The sequence below is a fragment of the Phyllostomus hastatus genome, unplaced genomic scaffold (assembly GCF_019186645.2).
Source record: "Phyllostomus hastatus isolate PE091 unplaced genomic scaffold, TTU_PhHast_1.1 phas_scaffold_182, whole genome shotgun sequence".
In the NCBI taxonomy this organism is placed as follows: Eukaryota; Metazoa; Chordata; class Mammalia; order Chiroptera; family Phyllostomidae; genus Phyllostomus; species Phyllostomus hastatus.
In genome coordinates this window covers 18,368,233-18,393,248 of record NW_025334013.1, presented here as the reverse complement: position 1 = coordinate 18,393,248, position 25,016 = coordinate 18,368,233, and the positions used below count along the sequence as shown (strand labels likewise).

The window sequence follows — 25,016 nt, the reverse complement described above, 5'->3', positions numbered from 1 at the left end:
TCCGGTCCGAGAACTTTAGCCATGTCTTCCCTGTCCCCCAACCCCTCCATTTCCAGACAGCCCGGTCCTGCTTTTCTTGGTCCTGTTCTCCTCGTCTGGCCCTCCTCCGTGACAGCAGAGAGCAGAGCAGCAGAGAGAAGGACGGAAGCCAGGCGAGCTGGAAAAGCAGGAGTGGCATGAAGATGCAGGAGGTGGGTGGGAGTCTGCATCCACGTCTGGGATGTCTCCTCTACCCCGTCACTGCTGCCACCACTAAGCAAGGGCAGGAGGGCACAAGGAGACCTAGCTGCCTTAGCAGGAGGCAGATACTTAATAACCTCATCAATCTCTCATCTGCCTTCTCTGTACCGAGCTCCAGGGCGGACCCCTCTAGGGGCATGGCTTCCAGAGGGGCCAGGGTTCCCATCCAGTGCTTTCTGAGGCTGGGATAGTGAGCACCCTCCACCCCAGCAAGAGCAGCCCCTACCTGAGCTCATTCCTCAGAGATTTCAGTCTCCTGATGGACGACCACCTTGGTCACTGACATGTCTGGGTGCTGCTCCTTTGCCTCCTTGATGGCCTGCACAAGGACCTGAGAAAGACAGACAGGACACCCATCAGGCAGAGAGCAGCCTGTCTGATGAAGGAAGGCAGGGGTCACAGGACAGCACTTCTCTGGCAAATTCAGAACCGGGGCAGCATTTAGGCTAAGCCACGCTGATAATGACCTTAACTACTGCATCCCGCACGAGGAAGCTCCCGGACTAAACACAGAGACAGGGAAGGTTAGAGCTGTCCCTAAGGAATCAGAGAGGGACTTCAGGGGCCATGGCTGCACCTGCTTGGTGGGTCTGGTGGAGGATCCACTCGGAAGTGAGTCTAAAGGACAAAGCAAAAGCTGTGCTCAACAAAAGGTAACTGGGAAGTCCAGAACAGGCGAGGGAAACACAGAAGCGTGCTATGAAAAGGGAGAGATGTCATTGGCTAAAGCCAGGAGAAGACAGGAGGCGTGGGAGGGCCTCCTGTCATGCACCAGCCTAACCACATTACTTATTATTATATGAGTATAATTAGTCTTCACAGCCACCCAAAGAATGAAAGTAAAAATCATTATTTCCCTTTTATACACAAGGAAACTGAGGTTCAGTGCTTGAAGTGCTTAGTGTTTCACTAGGTTACAGTGCCTAGCAAGTAATGCAACAGAAGTTTTAACTGAAATCCATCAAATTTTCCTCTTTACCATACTGTCTTTTAGATTCTGGGGAGGAGGGACCCTGTTTTAGCATCTGAAGGGGTTTTGGTCATTTTAGAAAAGCTAGAGGGAGCAGAGGGAAAGAAGAGCAATGGAGCCACCACTCTCCTTGGGCTGTGAGTCTCTGAGACTCCAGCTCGGAGCACCCCAAGGTGCCGAAGCCATTGGAGGCTGGTGGCACAGCGATTCTCAGAGACAGCCCCCTGCCCACCATTAAAAAGGATTCTAGCTAGATCTGACCAGCTGCCTGTTGACTCTGGCTCTTAAGAATCATCTCTAGCCCTGCCTGGTGTAGCTCAGTGGATTGAGTGCGGACCTGCAAACCAAAGGGTTGCCAGTTCAATTCCCAGTCACAGCACACGCCTGGGTTGCAGGCCAGGTCCCCATTGGGGGTGTGTGAGAGGTAACCACACATTGATGTTTCTCTTCCTCTCTTTCTCTCTCCCCTTCTCTTTAAAAATAAATAAATATATATTTTTAAAGAACAATCTCTAAGATGGACAGGGAAGGGTAGAGGAAAAAGGGAGAGCCCTCTTTTGGTCTCCTGGCTCCATGAAAGCCACTGTTGGAACCACCACCTCTACAGGCCCCTGCTCATCCTCCCTGACCCCTTTTTGCCCAGCTTTTCTGCTCGTGCTTCAAGGCCCAGCCCAGGCCCTCGAGTTGGCTACCCCGGCCTTCACCCATCTCCCTACGAAAGCCTGCACCGCACGGTTTCTCCTGAACAGTCAGTCCTTCTTGGAGCCCTTCCCTCCCCCGGCCAGAGGGCGAGCCTTATCCTCCACGGAGCCCTCAGCGCCCAGAAGAACTGAGGGGCCCTGGAGCAGCTCTTTGTCACAACAACCCTGAAGAAACCTATGATTTTCTTTATTCTGTAGATGGCGAAACTACATCTCAGAGAAATAAAATAACTTGCTCAAGGGCATACAACCAGTGAGCCATGGAGTCGGGGTTCAAGCCAGGTCTGTCTCGCTGCAGACCCTACGCACCCTTCCAGCCTGCTGCTCCTGCTGCCCAGCACAGACTGAGCACATAGCGGGGCCCAGGTCCGCTCAGAGAGGCAGGTAGGTGCAGGCAGGTGATGCAGCAGGCTCCCCCGAGCTGGGGCTGCGAGGCCTCTCCCTTGGGCTGAGCAGCCTTGTTGCTGGGACCCTGAGCCCAGCATTCTTAGCTGTAAGTCTCGACCCTGCTACCAATGGAACCACCAGCACTGCTCAGGTTCTATTTTCCTTTTTTTTTAAAGGCACTCAGCATATCAGAATAAAGGCCACAGAAGCACCGCTCCAGCGCTCCTGTCAATGATTCCAGAAGCGTTTGCATGCAGTGTCTTCCACCCCCTCTTCGCTGCGGCTTGCCTGCCGGAACCTCTCTGGCAGGGAATTGGGAACGTTAATCCTGACCTTATTATTTGCTAATTGCTTGTAGCACACAATTAGTACCTAATTAACATGAAAACACAGAACTTAGCTCTCAGAAGGGCCCAGAAATTATCTAGATCAGTGTACTGTTTTGGGAGAGGAAAAAAATCAGAGGCAAGGTGTTTCACCCAAGGTCACACAGTGAGTTAGTGTTCGATCTAGGGCAGAAAGCAAGTCAAGTCCATGTCCCCCTAGCTGTCTCCTCAGCTATGACAGCCCCGAGGGCAGAGGTCCTACCTTCCCTTTGCTTTGATGTCATCTACTGTCCCTAGCACAGGTTTAGGTCCCGGATATCCCTCGAACAGCAACAGCTCCATTTACTTGGAGCCCACCAGGTGCCACACGCTGGACACCCGTGTCTCACCCGAGTCTCAAAACCACCTTGAGAGGAAGGTGTTACACGCCCACCGTATAAATGAGGAAGCGGGAGCCTGGGGAGGTAAGCGTTAGAATTGCATAAGCCCGAGGATTGGAACTCGGGTGTTCTGAGACTGAAGTCCACGTCTTCCTATTACACTTCCTTGCTCCCCAGTCTATGGCCACCACCCCACAGGCCTCAGCGAGTGGATTCCCTTTGTCTTTCTTCTTCTTCTTTTTCAAGATTTCATTTATTTATTTTTAGAGAAATGGGAAGGAATGGAGAGAAAAAGAGGCAGAGAAACAGCGACGTGTGAGAGAAACATCAATTGGCTGCCTCTCATACAAGCCCCAGCTGGGGACCGGGCCCCAACCCAGGCCTGTGCCCTGACCGGGAATCAAACCAGCAACCTTTTGCCTTGCAGGAGGATGCTCAGCCAACTGAGGCATGCAGGTCAGGGCTGTCTTTCTCCTTGAGTAAGAGCTAGAGTAGCCCAGGGGGCTCTTTGGAGATGAAGTTGGCAGAGGTATCTTTTACATCCATCAACCCTCCTCCCCGGGGACCCCTCCCGTCCCCACAATCTCCTCCACATTCCCACCTGATCGTGGTCAATATCAGCATCTCCTGTGATCACAATTCTCTTTTCGATCCGGGTCTCTGATATCCCACCTTTTACAGTCTGAAACCAAAGGGAGGTGGTCATATGAGAAGGAAAGAAAAGAGAAACAGCAAGGGATTATTCTGCAAGCTCCACTCCAAATTTTAACCTGCTGCTGGCACTGCACAGAGCAGCTTTCTCACGTGCTTGTCCAGAATCTTGGCTGGACCTGCTAAATGAACACACCTCTATCCCCTTGTGTTGCTAAAATCTTTAATAAGTTCAACAAAAAAATCAGAATTCTCTATTTACTTCCTTTTCCCTTTTTCTTCCTCCTAAATACCATAAAAATTCAGTGAGTACACAAAATAGATAGGTATTCTGTTTATTCTTTACCAGCCTATTTTTTTTTCAGGAGGAAAAAAATCAGAAGACTGAACAAAAGTGTTATGCAGCCTGAAACGGGGCTCTGTATTTTAAAGCATGTTCATATAATTGATGTCGAAAAAGCCTCAAATAGCCTCCTCAGGGTGGGGAGACTTCCCAACTTGACACAGGAAGGAAACCAGGACCTAGACATGCTGAGTGACTGGCTTTCAGTCAGCTCTGTGTCGATGGGCAGAGCTCGGCCAGAGCCCTAGGTTTCTTACTTGTCAGAAAATGCATTTTCCCCTAGCGCTGCAGCAAACATGGATTGTCTCTGATTTTCTGGGAGCAGTTCCAATGTTATACATACTGTCCCTCTTGCCCTCATAAGCAACGCTGTGATACTTCCAATATTTCAGCATCCAAACTACAGTTCCCATGGCTGTGATCCTGGACATGGTCCTGATTTTTTTGGCTTGGACACCAAGAACACTTGCCCTTAAACTGACTTTTTAAACTTACCTCCATAGCCAGATGGCCCAGCCAGACAGAAGACTCCCCAACCAGAGACACGGACAGGTGTGTAAGGAGAGCCACCATGTGTGACTTTATGACACCACTAAGGAGGCAGGGACACTCTCAGGGTCTCCTCAGACTTACTCCTGGGGAAAGCAGCAGGCCCTTGCCACCTGGGACACTTGGAATAATTTGCCTCAGGAGGGCTGGGGCAGAAAACCCTTGTCTACGGACCAGAGTCCTCCCTGCAGAGAGGCAGCACGCCTGACATGCCCCTGGGTTCCAGAAGAGCGGACCGGCTGGTCTGTTACCTTGGTAATCTGAGTTGTGGTGGTGCTGCTGGTGGTCTCCGATGTGATGGTCTGAGCTGTCAGCAAGACTCCGGGGTCCAAGTCCCCATTGCTGTCCTCAGTCTGCAGAAGGGAGGGAAACAACAGGTCACTGTGCCTGGCAGGCAGCTTTGCGGGCAGACGTTGCGGGGCGCAGGTTTGCTCCTCAGCTGTACATTCTAAATTGGAAACCTGGTTCCTTTACAGCGACCTCTCTCTCTCCCCTTTTAAAAAATTTTTCTTCTCTTTTATTTTTAATTTTTTTTTTTTAGAGAGAGGAGAAAGGAGGGAGAACAAGAGGAAGAGAAACATCGATGCATCAATTTGTTTCATTTTGTATGTGCCGACTGTGGAACAAACCCACAACCTAGGGATGTGCCCTGGCTAGGAATCGAACCTGTGACCTTCTGGTTTTCAGGATGATGCCCAACCAACTGGGACACTTTGGACAGGGCTACAGTGATCTCTTAATAAATACATTTAAATAAATAAATAAAGCCAGCCCCGGCCAGGTGGCTCATTCGGTGAGCCAAGGAATCTCAAGCTATCTTCTTTGAAGGTGGAGATGGAAGACAGGAAACAAATGAAGTAGGAAGGGTCCCTTTAAAGCAGAGTGGAAGGAAATATACGTAGTATCTCAATGGCATTTCTGACAACAACACTATTATTAAAATGCATCCTCCTTATTATAGGAGGGGTTGAAAAGTTTTCAAAATGCCAACCTATACAATTAATCTAAATAGAGACCGAGGACTGGGGTACTTCTTGTTTCTCTGGAGCTGATCACTCATGACCAAAACAAACACACTGTGGTCAGGCTGAGACGTGGCGTCAGCAAAAGGAAGAGAGATGGCTGGCCCGGGCCAAACTCAACCCGGAGAGCAGCGGTCAGCAGTCATTTGGGCCATGTGACTCGCTGCTGCTAACCCCAAACCAAGGTGGACACACATGAGACGGAGGACACAGGGGCTGCCTCTAGCCACGTGCTCTGCACCCGACAGTGACCTACAACACCTGGCACTGGTAGTGCGCACTGTTGTGGAGGGGCATTTAGAGAGCTGCAATTATTTTCATAAAGAATCCCAAAGCAAAAGAGGTGAAAGGTGTCAGGTTATTCTCTTTTCCGGCCCCTTTACACAGTCATTTGCATGATAAGCAGAGGCCTCCGACCTTTTTATGAGAAGGATCACATGTTACTAAGGCGGAACTTTGACATGGGCGGGCGGGGCTCAGGTGGAGGAAGGAGAAGAGAATTAGGAAGGAGGAAAGTCCCTGGTCGGGTTCTCGTCCGAGTAGGAATCTAGACGGAACGAAGACAGGGAGCAGTGTTGTGTCACCTAAGTCTCACACACATGGCACCGCCTCACTGAGTAGATAGTGGGCTCGTTCACTGACTCTGTCTGCCTCCCTGACCCCCTTATCCACCTCAGATTCAGACTTAACTAAGATGTACTGCACCCCTACTATGTGTCAAGCACATAGTGAGAGTGTTATCTCAATGGCACGTCTCAGTATCTGAAGTAGGTCCTGTTATTGTTGTACGCACAGTGTACAGTTAAGAAAACTGACGTCCAGAGAGATTAAGTAACTGGTCACGGTTCTATAGTTAATAAGCGTTTGAACTAGGACTTCAGGCAAGAAACATTGTGAAGTTTCAAGTTTTGAAGTTTGAAGACTGAGGTTCGGATCTCGGCTCACATAACTGGGCAACTTACTCTGACTTCTCTCAGCTTCAGTCTTCCCATTTATAACAGGTAACACTGTAGTACACACCTGCTCTGCCTCCACCACCGCATTGTTTCAAAGATCAAAAAAGATCACAGAAATGAAAACAGTTTATAACGTGTTATAAGAATATACATGTGCATGCCAGGAGGGCTGAGCCTGTTTAAAGAGTTCCTCCTGTACTAAACCTGTGACTCAGTGTTTCCTACCTGGTCCCCGGGCCGGCCCCTTGCTCCTCCCCTCCGGTCCCCGAGGAAGGTGGCGGGCAGAGGAGACACACCGGGCTTCTTCTCTGTGACCGCCTCACCAGTGTTTCCTCAAAGGGTACTGTGGCTTTGACTGCTGCTTACAGAGTTAAACACCCATGTATCCTGTGACCCGGCAATTCTACTCCTCAGGGTTTGCCCAAGAAAAGTGAGGACTTGTTCACAGAGAGACGCGCACGTGCATGTGGACAGCGGCTTCAGTCATATTTGCCCCAAACCGGGATCAACTCAAATGTCCATCAACAAATAAAAGGGTAAATTGTGGAATATTCACGCAACACAGTACTATTTGACAATAACAAAACAGTAAACTGGATTCACATAACATGGATGAACCTGAAGGACACGTTCAGACACAAAAGTGTACTGCAGTATATTCTGCTTATATCACGTCCAAGAACAGGCAAAACTATGGTGACAGAAATCAGAGCAGTTGCCTAGAAGGGTAGAGGGCGACCGGGGAAGGCTACAAAGAAAGGAGTGACCGGAAATGCTCTGTATCCGCAATGCATCTTGGTCATACAGGTGTATATGTTTGCCCGGACCAATCAAATCGAGCACTTAAAACCTGTGCACTTCACTGGACGTAAACTGGGCCTCAGGCACACATGTCTGCACAAACACACAAACAGAAAAGCCCTATGCGGGCTCCCCATCTCCTCCCACCCTGTCTCCCTAAGAGTGGGATTGTGGGAGAATAACCACAAGGTCCCTGGGCTTAGTAGTCTGGTCAGATAGTAAAAACAGAAGTAAAAATACTTATAACAAATAAAATAAATAACAACAATAGCAAAGGATTATCTGGCACTTATCATGCACCAGGCACTTTTTTCTACAGGTTATTTCCATTTTAAACTGTGCTTTTTCACTTACCAGTTTATCACGTAGATGATTCTCATCAGAAGCTTTTTAAAATAGTTGCTTAGAATTACCTTAATTGGACAGACCATAATTTATTTAACTGTGCCCCACGGATGGACGTTTAGGTTGTTTCCATGGCAGTGACCACATGAAGGGCTCCCTCCCATAAGCAAGTAATTCTTTCCTACCTCCTCTGGCTAACTGTGCACACGATCTTAAAGCAATTTCCTATTCCCTCCTTTTTCAGTCCCCTTCACTGCCAAGTCCTATTCACTCATTTCTGTCTCTCTTGCTGCCACAGCTCTCTCTTGCTTCCTCAGGCTACACTTCAGTTCTCCACAAGGATCTCCCAGACCTGCTTCAGTCGTACTCCTGTCTCCAGGCAGCCCCTGCTTTCATATATTCAGGACACAGCTTTAGGAATCATCTTCCAAAATCCCTGCTTTAATGATGCCACTTTATCACCACTATTAAGAAACTTCAAGCAACTGCTCATTATTTACCAAACTCAAGCTCCATGCTCAGAAGAGAGAGAAGGGGGAAGCATTTCAACATTAACCAAGCACTTTACAGACATCCTTTCACTGGACCCCCCCCCACCCCAAAATCTTGCAGCGGTAGGTGGCATATCCCCATTTTACAGCCGAGGAGCCAGAGGCTTAGCGAGATTAGTGATTCGTGTCACGTGACCCAGCTAGTCATCCTGGATCCGCAAGGCCTCGTGGCCAAAACATCTACTCCCCAAAGAGGGTTTTCCAGACGATTCCAGCCCCAAAGTAGCAATCTTTCATGCAATCCCGGTTGTCTAGCTCTTTATTTTAGTTTAGTTTCTTTACAGCACTTGTCACTGTCCCAGATTTACACGGCTATTTATGTGTTTTACGGCCTGTCTCTCCCGACTGAACGTACGTTCCAGAGGACAGAGCCTGTGTTTACCACGGACATTGCTTTGGCCTAATAAAGAAATGCTCGAGAAATGCTCACTGCAGGAAGATTTAACAGTTCAGCTTATAGAGGGAAAAGTGTTTCTTTTTTTCTTTCTTTTTTTTTTGGAAAAGTTTTTCTTATTGTTGGCTTCTGTGATTTAAAAAAGGAAAGAAAAACAACATAAGCAACCCTAGCTCATTCAAATTGTCAATAATGAAAGAGAAATTTTATTAAAAGTGGGAAGCAAACAAAAATTTTAAATACAAAGATTCTTATGTGATATTAAATTTGATTTAATTGTACTGAATTGATTATAATTATCATAGCTGTTATTTATGCTTTCAGGTTTGGCGTTCAAGTCAATTCCATGCAGTACTATGCCTTATATAATCTTTTTAAACAGATTTGATTTATTTATTTTTAGAGAGAGGGGAAGGGAGGGAGACAGAGAGGGAGAGAGACATCAGTTGGATGCCTCTCGCATGTGCCCCAGCTGGGGATCAGGCCCGCAACCCAGGCATGCGCCCTGGCCAGGAGTCAAACCAGCAATCTCTCCCTTTGTGGGATGATGCCCAACCAACTGGGCCATGCTGGCCAGGGCAATGTCTTATGTAATCTTCATAACAAAATCATGAGGCAGCTACAGGTTCTAACATCACGTGGGTGGAGGTGGGGGGCAGGGGACAGGGCATCAAGGCTCAGAGATGTTCAGTTACTTGCTTAAGTCAATAAATGGAGAGGCCAGGACCTGCACTCTGGTGTGTTTGACCCAAAGCTCATATTCTGAACCATTCCACTGGACCGTTCTCCCTCAGTGAATTGGGTGGCCAGAAACAATCAGATCCAAGACAGTTTTGATTTTAATAAATTACTTTGGGGCAGGGGCCCCAAACCCCCAGGCCACCAGGCCACCAGTCAGAGGCCTGTTAGGAACCAGGGCGCACCGCAGGAGGTGACCCAGGATGGAGGAAGGGAACCTTACCACTAGAGCTCCGCCTCCTGCTGTCTCCTCCCCGCCCCTCAGCCCAAACCCGTGCCAAAAAGGTTGGGGACCGCTGCCTCTGGGCATTCTCAGATGAGTGATGTCTTCTAAAAAGAATGTCCCAGAAAAGGCTAGCATTATTTGGAGCAAACAATTAGGCACCCTGTGAAAAAAGGTTATTTATTGTGTTTATTCCATCTTTGGTTGTGAAACATTAAACAGTGTCCTACCTGAGCAGCCTCATAGGTGATGGTCTTGGTCTCGGTGTGGACAATGGGGACGTCTTTGGTGGGGATCTCGCTCTTCACGGCGTCGGCAGTATCCGAGAGGGTGACGGTCTGGGTCTTCACCAGGGGAGGCTGCGGAGCAGTAAGGAAGCGGTTACCGGGAGCTTCTGAAGGCGCTGGAGGGCTCACCTTCTGACATTGACCTGATCAAAGTGATAGCTCGAACCAAGCAGAGGGCCAGTTCAACCTCTGCCCAAGATTTGGACACTACTCCAAAGTAGCTCTGACAAGGTGTCAGATCCTGAGAGATATTAAAGAACAGCATTACTGTAATCACTTCCATATGCTTAATGGAAAGCTATACGATCAGACAATTATGATCGGTGATAAAAAACACTTCAGACTGACCTTCAGAATTTGAATATAAAACCATTTGCCAAATAGCTGTCTTCTCTGTTTGTCCTTCCGATCGCACCATTAAGAAAATCAACCATAGTTCCTCCACTTAGTTCAAGTGGTACATGAAACAGCAGTGGCATTGAAATGCATTACCCTGAATTCATTAACTTCTTTCAAATCAATGTCAGACATTCACTTTGGAGTGATTGAGAAGAAACAGTATTTGGAAAACTGGGGAAAAAAATCAGTTCTACCACCACCTGGTGATTAATCTCAGAATTTCAGAAGAGTGAATATTAGTAGAATATCAAAGGCTACTACTCATCTACCAGTCACCTTCCCCGAGACTAGAAACCACCCTAGAACTAGCAGTTGATTGTGATGAAGGTACGTGGCCATCCACCTCAGCCCAGGAGATCAGTGCCCACGATCACAGAAGCCCCTGTGAGTGGGGTCAGTGGGAGTGGTGAGCTGTACTGTGTGGTTGCAATACATAAATAATTTGGGGGGGGTCTGAAATCTCATAATAAAATCATTGACCCCTTCTAATTAAGTGCATTTTAATTTTTCGAGCACAGTCGCAGAACACTGCAGGCTCCTCATCACGTAAGTCTCAAAAATTCACCTCTTCGCATTGCCCATCTTGACCAAGGAAGAGAAGCACACACCAGCTCCGTAAAGGTGAGCCGCTGGAGTTTACCCCCAAGAGTCCTGTTAAGTCATCAGGGGAAAAAGCACTTGGAAGCCATGGAGGTGATTCCTCTGGTGAAATTTCTTTAGAGTAACCAAGGGCTTCCATTGTATTCTGTGATTTGGAAAACAGCACAGAGGCTACTGCCCTCGCCACCACCACCGCCTCCTCCACAGAACAGACTGGGGCCCTCTCCCGGAGTGAGTCATCAGACCTGCGTCACTGAATCAGTTACTACCTGGAAACTTCGAATGAGGGTGGGGAACTGGTTACCCACACGAGAGTCAAGACACGATCCGCTCTGCTTTCCAAGTGGCTCTCCTGGTGCAACATGGTCTTCACTACTCTCTGCCTTGTTCTCACCAGGTTGCAGCTCACCGGAAGCTGGGGACACTGGGACCTTTAAGGCACTGGCCTGATCCTCCACTCCCATACATTCCCCACTTGGGCCTCGGGGCATCTCAATATCAAGAGGGCCAGCTTCCCCCTGCTCCTTCTCTTCTGTCTCCTTGCTGTTTATGGAGAGGGAGCCCATGTCAAAGCCTTGCGGAGACTCCGACGGGGCGGTCGTCTGGCTCACACTAGGAATTACTGAGTGCTCGGGGCCCGCCCGTCCAGAGTCAGGCTTGGCGGGTGGCCCCAGTGGCACGGCAGCCGCCTCCTCTGTGCGAGTGCCATTTACATTCTACAAATAAATGAACACATACAAAAGCAAGAATATTAGGAATAAGTGGGGAATGTAGTGAGCTCTGAGAATCAACAATGACTTTTAAGAGGCCTCAACAGTATTAATGCAAATAGAAACCAATAAGCTTAGCGCCTGAAGTAGCCGAAAGAAGGATTACATCAGCAGCTTAAGTAAGCTCCAACTTCATTTTGGTCACGTTTCTAGAACTCCGTTAGTCTGAGGAGTAATTTTGATGTCCTTTGCCCACTATCAAGAACTTTGTATTACTACGGCCTTTCCTTTATGACACACTCTTCTTACATAAAGCAGTTACCGGTACTTTGCCATTGCTAAATACCCAAGTCATTACTGTACACGGGGCACAATGCAACATATGTGAGTCAGTCAAAACATCCTTGAGGAGCCTGATCAGGCTGAAAACGTTTCATGTCTCCAAGACATATGTATCATCATCCTAGCACCTAATACAGAAGCTAAATTCTAGACTTTGGTTGGTGCGGATACAGAAGTTGAGTTCATCCAGCACAGACTTAATCTAGTCATCGCCATGGAATTAAATGTAATATCAAAACTAGTGAAATATTTCTTTGTAAACAGAATAAAAATGGCCCAGCAGCTGAGGTCATTTCTTCACAGATGAATGACTACCGTCTCCAACCCCTAAGGGAAATGAATCCTGGAAACACAGAGTTCCCTCTTTGGCTAAATGCCTCACATCACAGGAAAAACAGGTCTAAAATAAGTGCTTCTAGGAGAATGAGGATGAGAAGAACACGTTGTGGTAGATGGACCTATTCCTAAACTTGAAAGAAAGGTGCTGGAGGTGGGAGAAGGAAAGCAATTCACACAAGCAGGAAAAGAACGAGCCATCTGAAAAATGAACAATCTAGCAGAAGCCAAACGTAATGAAAAGTTACAAATGCAAGTGCTCACCAGAAAGCTGTAAATGTGCCACTTAGGCCTGAAACTTGGGTGAGGTCAAACTGCACACTACATACCACACCGGAACTTAATGACAGACAGGGACGTTTTAAAAAGGTGCTTCTGAAGCAAATAACATATGTTTGGACCAGCTTACACACTGTAGCACTCAAACCACGTTGTATGGATTATATTTTAGACAATCACTGCTTCTCCTTTCCTTGTAAACCAGCCCACTTGTGATGAAAAAAAAAAAAACCCTGCTCTATTAAGGCAAGAAGAGATGCAGCACACTCAAGAACTCGAGGCCGACTCTTCTTGTAAACCATCTTGAAACAGTCGGCAGCATCACAATTAGGCAGGTCTCTCAGGGATGGGTTATAAATATTACTTAGGACATAAAAAATGGAACTGAGAAATGACAATAGAAACTGTCTCTGCAGATGTATCAGAGATACAGAAAATATTCTTGCTAAGGGTACATGAATTTCCTCATCCTTAAAATGAGAAAAATACTTAGTTTGACTCACAGGGTTCTGAAGATCAAATACAATAGTCTATAAGAAAGCACTGTGTAAATTCTAAAGTACCATATAAATTCACTTAATTCAGCCAACATTATCTGAGCACCTCTAACAGGCTACAGTCTGGGGACACTAGAATGAACTTGTTGTACTTTCTGGGGCACTTATGTCACCATTTCTTTTGGGTTAGACTAGCTGATGTAGAGATATCCAAAAGCAGATGGACTGGTAATAAACAAGTAGGCTTTCCCAAGTTGCTATATGCTAGCTCTGTGAATAGCATACCCAAATCTATTCGCATGGAGAGGAACTTCATCAGAGATGGCTGATTAATAACCAGGAAAATACCTAAGAAAATCAACCAAGTAAGAGACAATTTTATACCAATCTACTCAAGTGATAAGTGTAGTCTGTCACCAAGAAGCCATTTCTGGCAAGATGGAGGCATAGGGAGATACGCTTTGCTTCCTCATACAACCAAAAGAAGGACAACAAATTTGAAAACAAAAAACAACCAGAACTGCCAGAAAATTGAACTGTATGGAAGTCCGACACTAAGGAGTTAAAGAAGAAACATTTGTCCAGACCAGCAGGAGGGGTAGAGACAGGCAGCTGGGTGGAGAGGATGCCCGGCAAGGCGGCAAACTGGGAGGTCCCACATTCGTGTGAGGATAAGCCAGGAGGAACAACTGGGGGGAGCAAGACAGACTGCACAACCCAAGGTTCCAGCACAGGAAACTAAAGCCTCAAAACCTCTGGCTGAAAACACCTGTGGGGATTGCAGCAGTGAGAGAAACTCCAGGCCTCACGGGAGTGTTCACTGGAGAGACCCACAGGGCCCTAGAACGCACACAAACCCACCCACACACCCACCCAGGAGTCAGCATCAGAAGGGCCCAATTTGTTTGTGGGTAGTGGGGGAAGTGACTGAAAGCCACAGAGAGCTGAGCAAGTGGCACTGTTCCCTCTAGGACGCCTCCCCCACATACAGGCCACGACGCAGCAACATGGATTTCCCCACCCTGGTGAATATCCAAGGCTCTGCCCCTTACAATGTAACAGGTGCACTGAGACAAAGAAATGTGGCCCAAATGAAAGAACTGATCAAAACTCCAGAAAAAAAACTAAGCAACAAGGAGATAGCCAACCTATCAGATGTGGAGTTCAAAATACTGGTAATCAGGATACTCACAGAATTGGTTGAGTATGGTCGCAAAACAGAGGAAAAAGTGAAGGCTATGCTAAGTGAAATAAAACAAAATATACAGGGAACCAACAGTGAAGGGAAGGAAACTGGGACGCCAATCAATGATTTGGAACGGATGAAAGAAATAAACATTCAACCAGAACAGAATGAAGAAATAAGAATTCAAACAATGAAGAGAGGCTTAGGAACCTTTGGGACAACTTTAAAATGTTGCAACAGCTGAATCACAGGGGTGCCAGAAGGAGAAGAGGAAAAGTAAGGAACTGAAAACTTATTTGAAAAAAATGAAGGAAACTTCCCTAATCTGGCGAAGGAAATACACTTCTAGGAAGTCCAGGAATGTCAAAGAGTCCCAAAAAAATTGGACCCGAGGAGGAACACACCAAGGTACATCATAATTACATTACCCAAGATTAAAGATAAGGAGAGAATCTTAAAGCAGCAAGAGAAAAGGAGACAGTTACCTACAAAGGAGTTCCCATAAGACTATCAGCTGGTTTCTCAAAAGAAACCTTACAGGCAAGAAGGGGCTAGAAAGAAGTATTCCAAGTCATGAAAGGCAAGGACCTACATCCAAGATTACTCTATTCAGCAAAGCTATCATTTAGAATGGAAGGGCAGATAAAGTGCTTCCCAGACAAGGTCAAGTTAAAGGAGTTCATCATCACCAAGCCCTTATTATATGAAATGTTAAAGGGGCTTATCTAAGAAAAAGAAGAAAATTAAAGCTATGAATAGTAAAATGACAACAAACACAATTATCAACAACTGAACCTAAAATACAAAAACTAAGCAAACAATTAGAACAGGAACAGAATCACAGAAATAGAGATCATATGGAGGGTTATCAGCAGGGAAGGGGAATGAGGAGAATGGGGGAAAAGGCACAGGAAATAAGAAACATAAATGGTAGGTACAAAATAGACAGGGGGAGGTTAAGAACAGTATAGGAAATTGCGAAGCCAAAGTACTTATATGTACAACGCATGGACATGAACGAATGAGAGGGAATGCTGGTGGGACTGGGGTGCAGGCTAGAGGGGGATAGAGGAGAGAAAAAAATGGGACAACTGTAATAGCATAGTCAAAATATACTTTAAACATTGCTCAGGCCAGCACCACCTGGCCCAAAGTTGCCTACTGCTGAGTAAAATTAGAGAGATCCATCATTCTTTTCAAAGCACGTACAGAGGAGGCCAAAGGTAAAGGCTGTAGCCACGGTAATATCAATTCAACAAATATTTACTGATCACCTAATATGCGTTAGTCATTGGGAAAAAGGAAAGCTGACAACAGTCAGGTTAAATGACCACCTGCAGCAAGCACTCACACACACAGTCAAACCAGCCTCTCCAGCGGCGCTGCTGTCCAGAGCTCTTGGACAACACAGCCAGCTGCTTGCTGGACATCCTCCCAGGTTGCATATGGAATGCAGTGTGGCCCGAATTACACTCATTTCTGCTGCTGTCTGGACCCGCCACCCCGACCTCCTCCATCGTTTCTGTTACGTTGGTCAATGGCACCATCGTTCACCCAGTCTTCCATGCCAGAACCCGGAGAATATCATCAATGTCTTCCTTACACTCACCCGCCACCTCCCGCAGATATCATCAAGACATTTCTATTCCACTCTAATGTCTCCCTTATGTATCTGCTTGTTTCTACTGCACATTTACTATCTTCATTCCAGCTCTTACACCGCCTCACCCCGCTCATGACTCATGCGCTCAGTTTTTCTTCTTTCCTTCTTTCCCATCTCAAGCCTTCCTTGAATGCATCCTCTATTCTACTGCTCAAGTGTTTGTTTCTAAAACGAAACATTGAAAATCCCAATTTGCAGCTTAAAACCCTTCAGTGGTTCTTCATTTCTTTCTGGTGAAGTCCAGACCCTTTAGTAAGACATAGAAAATACTTTAAAATATGGCTCTTAGCCCTGGCTGGTGTGGCTCAGTGGACTGAGCGCAAGCTGTAAAACCAAAGGGTAGCCAGTTAGATTCCAGGTCGGGGCACATGCCTGGGTTGCGGTTCGGTCCGTGTGCCAGAGGCAGCAGACCGATGTTTCTCTCACCCTCTTCCACCCTTCCCCTCCCTCTGAAAATAAATAAATAAAATCTTGTTTAAAAAGGAAGACAAGAACCTGCTATTGTCTCATTTTTATCTTTCTCTCGATTAAAATCTCGGGCAGGCAGGTGAGGGCCGAGCGGACAACAGCAGGGTCCCTGCCCACACTGCCCTGAGACCACAGGGCAGGGCTTCCCTCTCGGGACCAGGATCCGATGCTGCAATGAGGAAAAAGCCACAGATGCTAACTTCCAAGCCTACACCTTCCTCCTGATAATGTGCTGTTTTATTTCTTACCCATTTAAAAATTATATGTTCTTATGCATATAATTATACACATGAAAAAGACCTTAAGTACAGTAAAATATCACTAGTTTAATTTCTTCGTGTTTCTCTGTACTTCCTAACCTTCCTAAAATAAATATGCATTACTTTTTAAAATAAAAAATGTTATTAAATTATTTTCCTATGCAAGCTTTTGCATCTGGTTTCATAATGAAATGATCTACAAAACCTGAAGAATCTGGTAAACAATCTTTATCATGTTTAATGCTTTCTGATTTGGAGAGGGCAGGAATATTCTCAGGAATGCAAATGAAAATGTGGTTATAGCTGTAATTTAATTCCTAGGTAAATTTTCTTATTAGATACCTCCCTCTGCAACGGTGAAGACATTCAAAGAAAATGATCACTCTCTTGGTAAAGTCATGAGAGCAACTAGGAGTGTAGAACATGAAAGATCAAAGTATCCCCAAACTGGGTCTGAATAATAACTCTAGATTAGTGATATAGAGCAACACTATCATACTTCACATCAAAATGATTTATGATTCATAGTTCTCTCTCTTTCTCTTTTGGCTGAGTGCCCTGCACCTCAAGGTGAAATCTTGTTTTATTAAAGTCAAGTATGAAACATCAGAATGAATTGACCAAGTTCAATAGATAGTTGCTTAATTGCCATCTCAGAAGAGAAAACCTTTGGGTGGTTTTTAGGATAATGAGAGAAAGAAACGACCCAATCTCCAGGGTACTTAGATTGAGTTGAATCTAAGATATTGATGTTGATACATACAAATGGCAGTTAAACATGTTTACATAGTAAGCTCAGGGCCACGTGGTGCTTGTGGCAATGGTAGAACCTTGGGAAAAGGCCAACTTTTGTCAGAGCTGGTCTCTGTACTTAATTACAGTGTCTTGTTTTGTTTTGTTTGGTTTGGTTTGGTTTGGTGCATTCTCAGTATTATAATGTTACACTAAGCACTGAAATAAACAAATTAGTAATGTTACTGAGTCTACCACAAACAGAATTAGACAGTTGAGAGAAAAATTTTTGAAAGAAAGAAGAAAATAGTCATGTCAGTTATAAAGCTAACTTCTAATGAAGGTCTTGGAATCACTATGTGTTTAAGTTTTCAAAAAATGTTTTCCCTCATATTCCATTCAATGTTTTCAAAGATATCTTTAGAATACCTGTGAAAATTTTACTTGCATATATATGCATGGTTAAACATACACTATAAACAAGTTAATAAATCGGGTTTTCTTACTTGCTGAAATTATACAAGACAAATTTTATTTAAAAATTTTTTAATTGATTTGAGAGAAAGAAACATCAATCTTGTTGTTCCACTACTTATGATTCATTGGTTGATATTTTTTAAATCCTCACCGAAGCATAAGTTCATTGATTTTAGAGAGAGAAGAAAAGAGAAAGAGAGAGAAGCATTGATGTGTGAGAAAAACATCAGTTGCATCATGCATGTGCCCCCACTGGGAATCGAACCTGCAATCTTTTGGTGTAGGGGACAATGCTCCAACCAACTGAGCCACCCAGCTAGGGAGGCTGATTCTTATATGTGCCCTGACTGGGGATCAAACCCACTACCTTGGCTTATCAGGGACAATGCTCTAACCAACTGAGCTATCTGGCCAGGGCCAATACAAGACAAAGTTTAAGGGAAGGCCATTAACGTGCTAAAGTAACATTTTGTTTTATCAAATTGACTAAATTGAGAAGTAGGAAACGCAAATGATGATTGCAAAAAGAACTTTCATAGTCCAACCGGACCAAAATACAAATCCTTTAACTAAATTGCACAAATACCCTGGCCTACCTCATTGTACCAATACCATCTTTAATAATCTCAAACCCTCTATTCCAATCAATGAGAGTTTTGCATTTATATAAATATACTTAGGGGCTCAAGCAGAGAACACCAAAAAATACTTTCTTTGATGAAGAACAAATATTTATTAGAGTTACAAAATGTCATTTGGTTTGATGATGGTATTTTTTGCTTTGTTTGCTTTTGGATACCAACTAAATTATCTTCTGACTTTGTGCTTGAGGCTTGGTTTAATTAACAGGAATTTATTGATTTATTTTTAAAGATTTTATTTATTTCTTTTTAGACAGAGGGGAAGGGAGGGAGAAAGAGAGGGAGAGAAACATCAATATGTGGTTGCCTCTTGAGCGCTCCCCTACTGGGGACATGGCTTACAGCCCAGGCATGTGCCCTGACTGGGAATCGAACCAGCAACTTTTCAGTTCTCTGGTTGGCACCCAGTCCACTGAGCTACACCAGCCAGGGCTATAATTGTTTTAAAGCTTCATAGATTTATTGCTTCTAAACCCAAAGCATATCTTCCTGTGTTACTAGCCACAGGTTTTGTTTCCTGAAATTTACTGACTTTTGCAAGAAAGAGCCTGAAATTTGCATACTACCTCTATAGTCACTTACACAACGCAACCCTAAATGCACCACATCTGTTAAACTACCACTGGTTTTCACATTCTCTTCATTCTATTCTGCCATTCTAGCAAGTACACTGAGAGTGAGGACTGGCCTTGTAATGTCTCCATCATCTGTGCAATGATTTTGTGGCCTGTTGAAATGCAAACACCTCCGAAAAAAGGGGGGGATTTGGGGGATCCATTAGACTTCTTAATAAGATTTGTATAATTTTTAAAAATAAATTTTTGGTAAGAAGAAGGGAGTGAGCAGAAGGTGACAGTGGGCTTCAAGGGGAGGGGTGTGCACAGACACACAGGTACCCAGAGTGCATTACCCTCGTCGTGCAAGCCCAGTAAGAAGCGCTCTGCGCTGCCAGTGCCCACAGAACCAGCAGGAATCGAGGTTATCTTAGCACAGAAGGAAGATACCCAGCGGAAGAGTCCAGCGCCTGGTTCTTAACTAAAGTGAACAATAAATACGACAGTCACTTAAATGATCAACAATGTATTTAAACAATACCCCCGAATGGTCTGCAACATGCAAACTAAAACATGTACAGTCCAGTCCTGATAAGATCAGTTCATTGCGAGTGCTTCGTTTCTACGACCTTGAACAAAACATGGCAAGTCGGCAAAGCATGGCTTTACTGCCTTTGGGAAGAGCTCTAAAAAACAAAACATACCACTATTTGTGGTATTATTCCTGTTTTGAAAAATTAACAACAGTGTTTCCCTTGGTTGTATAATAATCACTAGGAACATAAACCTAGGGATTTCTTAATTTAATCTTCAATGTATTTTTTCCCATTACCATTTAGTGCCCTTATACTCCCCTCCCCCAGCAATCAGCACAGTGTTGTCCATAAGTTTTTAAATTTGTCGAGTTAAACAAAATGCTTTTGAATGGGCACTTGCAATAATAGATAAATCAGACGTGGTAATGGCTTCTTTTGTAAAAGCCACATGTAAACAGCACATGAAGTTGACAAGGGAAGCAGCAGGAGCCCATTCTTCAGCCAAAAAAGGAAAGAAATGAAGAAAGAAGGACAAAAATTACCAAAAAGAAAAAACATTCCCTGGTCCTCTGCCCCCCAAAGCCTCGGCAATAACAGTTTTGGTACACTTTTGCTGGGAAACTCAGGCCAACTGATGGGTTAAAAAAGGACATTAGAATCGCAAACACTGCATGTGGGGATAAACTAACAACAGAGTAACTGTGTGGCCAGCAAAAGATGGTTTAAAAATTCTATCTTTCCTCTCCAGTGTGCCGGGTTTTTTTTTTCCACCATGCAATACATGTTTCTTCATTCTAAAGTTTCTCTCTTGGCTATACCCTCCCCAACTTTTAAAAAAAAATAACATTTGCGTGCTATTGATCCCTAGCTAGAAATACAACCTTGCAGAGCTCACTCACTAGCTTCTCCATGAAACTTGAGTCATTTTCCTGGTCCATTGCCGCTTTCTGGCACACAAAGATTACATCTGGATAAAGGAGCTTATTTAGGAAGATGTTGGCCTTAATTAAATCACAGTTGGTAAAATTGCGTATTATATGAAAATCACTTCATAACACAGCCTTTCATAAATGCCAGCAAGTGGAATTTGCCCGTGATGTATCCTTTAAGCATAGTTTTTATAATTTCCTAAATAGTGCTGTTATTAGATTATCCCCACAATATGCGAAGGTAAAAGCAAACAGCTTCAAAATCAGTGCCCGCTGCAAAATTTTAACTATTAGGTAATAGAAAAATTTTGCCTTCACACCGCACTCACCAGCAAGGACTCCACAGATCAAATGAGTGTTCTCAGACTTGAACAGAGCTACAGACGTCAAAGTGATGGAGCAAGCATTAAAGGTTACGCTAAGCACACCTAGGAGACCAGAAGCCTTTCGTCGGTCAGTTCTGTTTCCTTAGACTAAGAAGGGCTGAGGTGCAGAGATGCAGATGGAGAGAAGGGGCTCTAACCTGCACAAAAACTCACTTAGCGTGGAACACAATGAAACACATTTGGCAGGGTTTCTCAGAAGTCCCCATTCCAAAAATGATAAAGCCATAATAATAAGCACTTCAGAAAACTATAGATACTAGCTAGCAGTGTCTTCTCCTCCTGAAGAAATCTGTAATAATGAAAATGGTTTTCTATGTTAACATTTTCCACAAATTCCGAAAAGAAATGTGGCATTGGAGAAACACTGCAATTTTTTTACATTGCTCAGACCTCCACAGGGTACTTACTTTGAGCTGGTAAACAGATCACTTCAAAATGCAGAGTGTTGGTTCTAAGTAATCACCTGGGTAATACAATAGAATCTAGAATGGTGAGGGGAGGATGAGAGATAAGGTTCATCCAGGGTGAAGTAAGAGATCAAGCGAACGCAGTCTGCTAATTCCACATCACAGGGGCAAGCTCTCCGCACACCCACGGCCCACGCCCACCCCATCCTTGTTCTTCCATGTGATCCGAGCGGAAGTCCTGGCAGGTTAATAGCTACTGATTCGTAGGGTGCTCTTAGAAAAAAAAACAAACCCAAAGACATATCCAGCATATTAAAAAATGCTCCTAACAGATGTGACAATTGCATAGCGACCGATTAAGTTGGTAAGAAAAAGTCATTTTAAAAACTTGGTATAAATTAGTCAAATGAGTTCCAAGCTTATTTAAAATATTAGTATTTTGAGAACTGAACACATGTCAATAGGTTACCTCGGTTTCAGGACTAAACAAAAGACTACTACTGGCAGAGATAAGAGAAAAACAGAAAAACAGGAGAATGTTTCTGGGAAGACTGGCTCACAGTATCTCTTGATGATCCAATGAGGCAGAGGTTCCTTTTCCTCCCCCCGCCCCCCCGCTGCCCCCCGCAGTGGCCTGTCTAGGTACGGCATGACTAGCTCCTACTTTCCTTGATAACTAGTATCAACCAGCAAAAGATGTGCAATGAGATTTATTCATCATAAACTTACATATTAACAGAGCCAATAACATGAGAAAAATATCAAAGAAACTGTTCCAAAAGAGAAGTTCTTAGCAGATTTTTTTTTTAGGCTTAAATATTTGCTGAACTGCTAAATGGATAAACAGTTTACTCGACTGAGCATCAGAGCTCAGAAATCCTGGACCAGGGACCACAAGGAAACACAGGGTTAGGGTTTAGAAAGCACTTCCCAAAGCTCACTGCAGACCACGGGACCCTTCAGAACACAACCGTGTCAACTGGGGAGCAAAGACACTTACAAAAGAAGGTAACTTCATTTTATTCTGACTTACTGGTAGATACTGCCACATTAGGCTCTGAATTGAGGGATTCCTCTCAGAAAAATCTCCCTACTTTCAAAGAGGACCCCTTCTAAAATGTTTTCCTAAATACCCAATTGCTTAAAACACTAAGGTGTAGCAAAAGTTCAGAGTGAGAATTATTTCACTTTCTTTACCATGTTTGTTAGGTAATGTCTAAAATCTGGCTAAAGAGAAGGCAAATTTGGGAATCGATTATTCCCTAGGGGAAAATAGAGGTAAACTCTTAAAAACTAAGAAACAAACACCAAACAAGTTAGCTGGATTCATCACTGAGTGTGTTTTAAGCACAGTTAACAGAGAACTATTTGGAAAACTGACAAAGGCAGGTGTGCTGGGGTGGTTACAGTTATTTTATAGTTCAGGTGTACCCCCACGGCCACATAAACAGAAACAAATAGCTTGTCTTTTGTTTTCCATTTCTAATCGCAAACAAGATGAGAAGACACTTCGACACTGAATGAAGATGCCGAGACTGGGAAACAGCACAAAGGCAGGGATGTGATTAAGCGGTTCTCTGGCTCCCTGGACCTGGGCCTACGTCAGGGGCCAGCAGACTGCGGCCGGCCGATGGGCCAAATCCAGCGCTCTCCTGCTTTCTGTGTGGCTATGAGCTAAGAATGGTTTTACATATTCAAATGGCTGGGGGAAAATAGAATAATATTGAATGACAAAAATGATCTAAAATTCAAATTTCGGGGTCCGTGAGTAAAGTCTGATTAGAACACATTCATGTCCGTTCGTTAACTCACTGTCTCTGGTGCTTTGACTCTAAAGGGCGAGGTCTGTGGCGTGCAAAGCCGAAAATAGTTGTTATCTGGCCCTTTACCGAAAAAATTTGCCAACCCTTGGTCTATCTGATGGATAAAACTCGATATCACAAGTTTGATACAGTTGGTGGTTTTATATCTTGTGAAACACAAAAGACAAACGTATCCAACTTCTCTCTGCAATGTATGTCTGGATAAACACAAATTGTCAAATAACGGATTCCCTGCCTGATATTACAATCCAAGATGAACTTATATATACAGAAATGCACCCTAGTCTTGAGAATATGTTCTATAGCGAAAAAGTTGATTATTATCTGTGGGAAATGGATAAGCGATTTTAACTGAACCAAATTACAAGACATCACTAGAGAGACTGACACCCATCACAGAGGTATATGCAGATTCTTTGAATAAACCAGGGACCATGCTGCAGAATTAACAAGAGACAGAGGCTTCTGGGTCTTACAAGGGGTTTTGGGGGCCACCTGCACGTACCAACTGGGCCTATGGTGATTAATTTCGCACATCTGTGTTCCAATAGAAGACATTCTAGGTGAAGAGTTAGTCAATCCAGAGTTAGAGTCAATCCAGTGATTTATCATTTAACAATTATCGTTTGTTATATGTCTGAGATATAAAGGTGATAGACTGACAAACAGCTAAATAAAGCAAAGCTTCTCGCTTTGACAATCTCACAGTTTTGAGGATGACAAACTGAAAGAGATGGGTTAATAATATTTCAAATTTTTAATATCATTTTTTTGGTGGGAATCTAAGCCATAATCAGAATGTTAACAGAGAGTAAGTTCCCATAATTTTATCATATCACACTGGTATAAATCAAATCACTTGGGGGTGCTAAAGTATGCAAGGACAGTCGGCTGTCAGAGGCAGCAAGCAAACTTAGAATGCAGACTCTGGCGGTATGCTTCTTCAAAATAAAATAGTGCTACTCATTTGTCAACAGATTCTGGCTGCAAGACGTTTCCAATGCTACAAAACTATCCCACCCCGACTCTTTGGTCTAAAAAATAAGTCCCAGGCCTCGGCTGGTGTGGTTCAGTGGCTTGAGCACTGGCTTGTGAACCAAAAGGTCCCCAGTTCGAGTCCCAATCAAGGCACATGCCTGGGTTGCAGGCCAGGTCCCTGGTTGGGGGCGTGTGAGAGGCAATCAACTGCTGTTTCTCTCCCTCTCTTTCTCCTTTCCTTTCCCTCTCTCTGAAAATAAATAAAATATCTGAGAAAATAAAAAGTAAATCCTAAGTGCCTGTGTAATCTGTGAAGAAGCTGGGATTTCCAGAAATTTCAAAATGTTCTTTTAGAGAGGACATAAAGCTAAAAAAAAATAGGGAAGCAACCTACGGGCAACAGAGCCAGAAAGAGAAAGAGCTGGTAAAGCCAGGAAAACAAGAAAAAGGGAGGAAGAGAGCAGACAGATAACAGGCTAGGAGGAGGCCTGGACCCATCCGGATATAAGATGGTAGGTTATATGAGGACAATGACTGTTTAATTCCAACATGCAAGTTACTTTTAACTATACAAAGAGCTTATAACGTGGAAGATAGAAAATTCTTCAGGACCAAGAAGAGAAAGCTATGAGAAAACATTTTGACTCAACAAAAGAATGATTTATATACAGAAACCAGAGATGTCCAAAGATGTCATGTGTTATATATCTTGGGAGATATTTAAACACAGGCTAGGAGCCACCTGGTCTCTACATCTCTGTATGACCCTGTACAGCAGAGTCAAGCATTACAGGGGAGAGGAGTTGGCTCCTAAACTTCTGATAATTCCACCTCTTAACACCCCTGCAATTCATTACCCTCTCGGGCCATGAACAAATGAACAAATGGATCGACAGCAGTCACCATGTTTTTCCCTAATTTTTATTCTCTGTGTTTTGTTGAGATGGGG

General features: G+C 44.3%; 1 protein-coding gene across 12 annotated transcripts in view; it reads right to left on the bottom strand.

Annotated features, from left to right (window-relative positions):
* EPB41 (erythrocyte membrane protein band 4.1) overlaps positions 1–25,016 on the bottom strand; it is a 166,224-nt gene that overhangs the window by 3,893 nt on the left and 137,315 nt on the right. For 6 of the 12 annotated variants that reach the window (XM_045859204.1, XM_045859199.1, XM_045859209.1 and 3 more), the window contains 5 exons: positions 11,133–11,579; positions 9,808–9,936; positions 4,799–4,900; positions 3,606–3,686; positions 467–571 (listed from right to left, as the gene is read on the bottom strand). In XM_045859204.1, coding sequence (XP_045715160.1) covers positions 473–571; positions 3,606–3,686; positions 4,799–4,900; positions 9,808–9,936; positions 11,133–11,579 — 858 coding nt within the window. In that variant the 3' untranslated portion in view covers positions 467–472. Of the gene's footprint in view, positions 1–466; positions 572–3,605; positions 3,687–4,798; positions 4,901–9,807; positions 9,937–11,132; positions 11,580–19,423; positions 19,490–25,016 lie in introns of those variants that run through there. The other 6 variants (XM_045859201.1, XM_045859202.1, XM_045859203.1 and 3 more) reach the window with 3 other exon arrangements.